The sequence below is a fragment of the Mus pahari genome, chromosome 4 (genome assembly GCF_900095145.1).
Source record: "Mus pahari chromosome 4, PAHARI_EIJ_v1.1, whole genome shotgun sequence".
NCBI lineage: Eukaryota > Metazoa > Chordata > Mammalia > Rodentia > Muridae > Mus > Mus pahari.
In genome coordinates, this window is record NC_034593.1 from 78,742,274 (window position 1) to 78,747,687 (window position 5,414).

At 52.8% G+C, this 5,414-nt stretch overlaps 1 protein-coding gene across 1 annotated transcript; it reads left to right on the forward strand.

Annotated features, from left to right (window-relative positions):
• The first annotated feature begins 2,034 nt into the window (after window positions 1–2,034).
• Window positions 2,035–3,188, forward strand: LOC115063834. Its single transcript, XM_029537762.1, has one exon. It carries the CDS (start codon window positions 2,053–2,055, stop codon window positions 2,863–2,865), a length of 813 nt encoding a protein of 270 aa, XP_029393622.1. The 5' UTR covers window positions 2,035–2,052; the 3' UTR covers window positions 2,866–3,188.
• The last annotated feature ends 2,226 nt before the right edge of the window (window positions 3,189–5,414 follow it).

The window sequence follows — 5,414 nt, forward strand, 5'->3', positions numbered from 1 at the left end:
AAGGCTTTTACTCAGTTGATTTAGGGATTGTATTTAGCGCCATGCCCAGAGGGAAGGTTGCCTAGAGAATATTAGGGGGAACCCCTTTTTCTGCAGGTGCACTGGAGCTCCAGGAGCCCCCAAACCCTCTGGGCACACCGTTCTGTGCTGTAGGGGGGGTGAAGGAGACAGTGTGGGGTGTGTCTTTTTCTCTGCCCCACCATTGGACGCGGCTTAGTTCTGGCAAAGCATCCAAGCTGTCAAAGCTTCCAGAACATCTCTCCCCCGCTGGGTTTGGTGGTGCAGTCTTGTAATCTCAGCACTTGGGAGATTGGAGGCAAGAAGATCAAAATTTCAAAGCTGGTCTGTGCAAAAGTAAGTTCAAGGCTAGCCTGAGCATCTTAGTGAGACTCTGTCACAGAATAAAAAGTAAAAGAGGTTGGGCTTAGGGGCAGTAAAAGAGTTCTGGGGTAGAGGGGCTTGCCCGGTCTATAAGAGGCCCTGGGCTTAAATTAATTAATGAGCCTCTCTCAGCAAAAGAGCATTAAAACAACATAGAGGTTTAACCAAAAAATTAATTAATTAATTAATTAATAAAATTCTTGCTAAACCTGGTCCTGAGAATGCCCCAAGACGTGGAGAGATATGACTATTTGCTTCAGCTTGCTATCATCTTTCTGGTAGGGAAACAGCTTGTGGATTTTTATCTCATCTCAAGCTGGCCCCACCCACAGCCATGCAGCCAGCATTAATAGCAATGAACATTCAGACATACTCCTGTTTTGGGTGAGAAGCACTAACTCCTGTTTTGGATGAGAAGCACTAAGTTAAACCTATTAGCCACCACCATCCATCTAAGCAAGGCAAGCAATTCACAGGTCTGGCTTTGTCTTGGGCTATTCACGGGACTAGCAGATAGGCAAACCCAATGGTTAAAATGATAGTCCCCTAAGTGGACTGCTAGTGACCCAGTGTTTAGGGGCCCCTGGTTACAGGAACTGGCTGATTTAATCTGACCGGCAGGATTTAGGTATCTCAGCCAGTTTTATAGAAGGGATCCAGCAGAGGGTAAGTAGGAGGGTGAAGGTACAGTTCACTGGCACACAGAGCAGCTCCCATGTCTTGCTAGAACCCAGATGTTGCCCAACAGCAACTGGCTACTCCCCAGTGCTTTTCTGCTTCTGCTTCTGTGGTGGAGAGAAGGACCTTTCTGGCTGGACTGGATTGAGAGCCAGGTGGAGGAAGTTGAGGATGGACAGAGCTTTGCTCGAGAGGCATCGTCCTTGGGGAACCCAGACCAGAGCTGGCACTATGGTGCCTGGGAGCCTGGAGGAACATGGGTAGAGGGAGAGACCTATTAAAGGTCTCCAGGACTTGGCCAAATTCTGAGTCTCAGAAGCAGCTTAGTATTCTGTGGTTATCTTGATGCTGCAGATAGGGTCAAGGAGCATTCCCCTGAAATGCAGAAAAGAAGGCCCCCTTTGCTCGCCCATTGTCTCATAGCAGGAGACTCAAACAGCACAATCTTCCCTTCAGTGTTCTGAGTTGAAAATCTTGAACAAAAGAGACCCTTGCCTCTCCTAAATATTAGGATCACAGTTTGGGAGGAATTAGAACTCAAAAAGACTCTCCCGGTGGGAGGGGTCAGAGATCGTTAGAGTCTCCAGTCCGCATCCCTGCCTCACCCTCCCTAGGATTACAGATCTCTTCTCTTTGAGGGAATTTTGCCCGATTTATTTTCTATTTTTGCGCGCTGGTCCTGGTGCAATGTACCGTAGAGCCCAAATGGAAAATCGACAAGAGCGAGGGTGGCCATCAGAACCACAATTGGCAATGGATTACAGACGTGGCAGGCGGGTTGTAGATGAGGCAGCAAAAGACTGAGGATTGGCATGAAGACATTGGATCCCATTCTCTGGGGGAGGGGCACCCCAATTGCACGCCTTGGACTGGCCTGGGGAGGGAGGGGGACGGGCATGGAAGGGGGGCTAGAGGGAAAAGAAACGAGGCAGTGACGTCAGACCAGGTATAGCCAATCAGGGGCTGACCTGAGGAAGGAGTGTGAAGGGATGAATGAAAAGTCCGGAGCCTGAGAGCGCCCCCGCCAGAGCAGCGGCCAAGGTTGAGGAAGGAGCTGGGACTCGAGACCCTGCTCCACCCTGCCGGCTCCCGCTCGGCCCCATTACCTGGCAAGCCCCGGCATCCTCGACCCACGTCCGTGGCGCTGCCTGGGTAGGAACGCGCCTGAAGACCGCGCAGGACACCACCACTGGGCATCCTGGGCTTGATGTAAGTGGCCTGACCCGCCTGGGGCACGAGGTGGGGAAAGCGCCTCAGAGTCCAGCGCGCGAGTCCGCCACCTGCGACCACGGAGCTCCACACCCTCTGCACGGTCTCTGGACCTCCTTCCAGTGGGTTCAGTCCAGATCGCCCCCTCCAGCCACTAAGGGCATCTCTCGCTTAGACCCCCAGTGGCATTTTTCACATCTCTGGATGATTTCGGCTTCTTTTTGCACAAAACCGGCTCCCGTGCGGTTTCGTGGATCCAGGGCTCGGCGCACCTGCCTAGCCGCCCTCTGCCCTAACCCGCAGCCCCACGTCCTAACTGCTTGCCCGTCTCTCTCTGGGTGGGGTCTTTGCCCTTGGGAGAGTCGCTGGGGAGTCTCGGGATCACCCTCCACCCCGCCGCCAGCCACAGACTTCCCTCTGGGCCTCGGGGTTCCCCAGTGCTGGGGTTCCCGTCCGGGGCTTCGCGGTCGCTCCCCTGCAGTCGGTAGCTCGGAACAGCTCTGCGAGCTCGGCTCTGCCGCACCCACGCGGAGCTCACACTCGACCTTCCAGAGAAGGGTGTGGACACCGTGGGAGGTTGGGGAGGCCTCGGCCTAGGCCCCTTCGGTCTTCCCGGGTGACACGAAAGCCCTGAAGCCTTTCCACAAGCACAGGCGGAACCCTGCTTCTGCACGGAGGAGGAGGGAGTGGGAAATGGGCGGTCGAGCTTGGGGCCGCTTGGTTCCAGCCTGGATTCCCGAATCGTCGGCGGTAGCATCCTTTCCTCGCCTTTTTTTGAGGTCTCGTCGTGCTAGTGCGTGAGGTCCAGGATCCCATCTCTTCGCCTCCACACCACGCGCGTCCCCCATCCGCCGTCGAGCGACTCGAGACTGCGGAGGTCCAGGCGGTGGCCGGGAGGCTGCGTGGAAGAGGCGGCGGCGGCCAGGAGGCGGGGTTGGTTGTTATCTTTGGTTATCTAGCTGTATGAGTGGTGTGGAGTCTTCATAAAGCTAGATAACCGAAAGTAAAAATAACCCCATACACTGCGCAGAGGGCCTGGAACGCTGGTGGTGGCTGAGCTGCAGGAGAGAGAGCCACGCCAGGCGTGCCTCGAGGCTGGAGGGCTGGGGGAGGGGGAGTCGTCGCCTTCGAAGGTTGCGAGCCACCTCGCGATCCCCACCCGCGACCTGCTCACCTGGGAAGAAAGCAAGAAGCCGCTCTGGGGTCGCCTCTGGAGGCCTAGTCAAAATGGAGCAGTCCGGGCCTTAGTCCGGGGAAGCTGCTCCCGGGAGAGACAGAGCCTTTGGAATCTGGTTGAAAGGTTGGGGGGGAAAGTGCAAGCACTCCTCTCCCGGCCGCATCCGGGGGCAACGGCGGGTGGCTGGTGTGAGCAGCTTCCCTCTGGCTCTTCGAAGCGACTGGTGGAGTTCGAGGTTCGTAGGATGTCTCTAGAAAGCTGGGTTTATGCTTTGGTGGGTTCCCTGAAGCCCTTCAGCTTTACTGGGAGTCCAGGTGGGAACAGGCCTAGGAGCGGTCAAGGCTTAAAAAGGCTTAAAAATCAACACACACATACACACATCGAACTTATTAGGGCGATGCAGAAACAAAGTAACTACAAGAGCAAGGGCCAGAGTAGCCAGAGACCCTTTTATCCCACGGGAATTCTGGGACCCTGGAGCGCAGATTCTTTGCTCACTTTGGCCTTCAGGACCAGAGTTAAGTCTAACAGAACTGTCTCGGGCTGCTTTGTCATTAGTGGCTAAAGGTGTAGAGTTGGGGTGGGGGGCTTTAGAGCACCCCACCTTCAGGTCCTAACCTCACTCTTGGAATGGCCTCAAGGAGCTCGGAGGAGCTCAAACACAAAGGAATGTGTAGCTGTGCTGCCCAGAGAAAGCAACGAATTAGAGAGATTAATTGGGGCTCCTGTAAAAAAGAATCTATTTATCTTGGCTGACCTAAATATTTTAGTGAAAGAGGGTTTCTACAGCTGAGAAGATGGTCTAACAAACATGGCCAGGGCTAGGAATCCCCTTCTGCTCTCATGGCCCTGAGCCGAACTTGACCAGCTGGCATTTGGGGACCTGGGCTGTATGACTAATAAGAGGCAGAAAGCTGGGCAAAATGTCATCACCCAGACTCCAGTGGTGCTTATAAATTTAAAATTTCCTCCCAGGACCTGATTTTACAGTTAGAAGATAACGATTCAATTTTGTATTACATGGGGGGAAATATTGGCGAATCCAAATTCAAATTCTGGGACTTCAGGGAATCTATTGCCCATGTGTGTCTTCTTTAGCAGTTAGGGGAGGGAGAGATGAGTGGCCTCTTAAATTCCAGAAGCTTGGAATTTGTTTTGTTTTGGTGGGGGTGGTGGTAAGGAAGCTTAAGTCAAGGAGAAAAGGAGCTAGGTCTAGGCTGGGACTAATGGTCTCGCCACAGCTTGTTTTCTTTTTCCACCATCTAATGCTGCTTGAGAGATGCCATGTGACGTGTGATCCCATGTTACACAGGCACAAGTGAGCAGTTGACATTACTCACTGGCTTGACGCTCAAAGCTCCTTCCATTTGCTCTGTCTTGGAGAAAGTGACACCTCCCCTCCAAGGGCGCCAACTCTGAAATTAGAAAGAAGGGAAGCCTCTCTGTTATTGGGAATTTGCATGGGCAAAGGAGGGGCATCAATAAAATAAGCTTTCTTATCGTTACCATCTTTAATGTTTCCTGTATAGTGTTGGAAATGTGTGATCCAGTCTTCACTGTAAATTCCAGGACAGCCAGGGCTACACAGCCCTCTATCATAGCACAGGCCTATAATCTGAGCACTTGCGAAGTAGAGGAAGAAGGATCAAGAATTCAAAGTCATCCTTGTCTACACAGCAAGTTCTTGGGCATCCTAGAGTCCCCCTACACACACACACACACACACACACACACACACACACACACACTCCACATATTCCCAGGAGCACTTAGAGCTTTAGTTGCTAACCACAATGGTTTTATATTATTGTTTCCCATGGGCACATTGGATCACAGGCTCTTCAAAAGAGAATAGAAGGCTTTAGGAACAGGGGGGAATAGAGGCCAGGAGGTTATCCTGCTAAGGGTTTGTGTCTTCTTTAGGTGCACACTGGCTGTGTGTGTGTACATGTGTACGGTACTTAGCAGA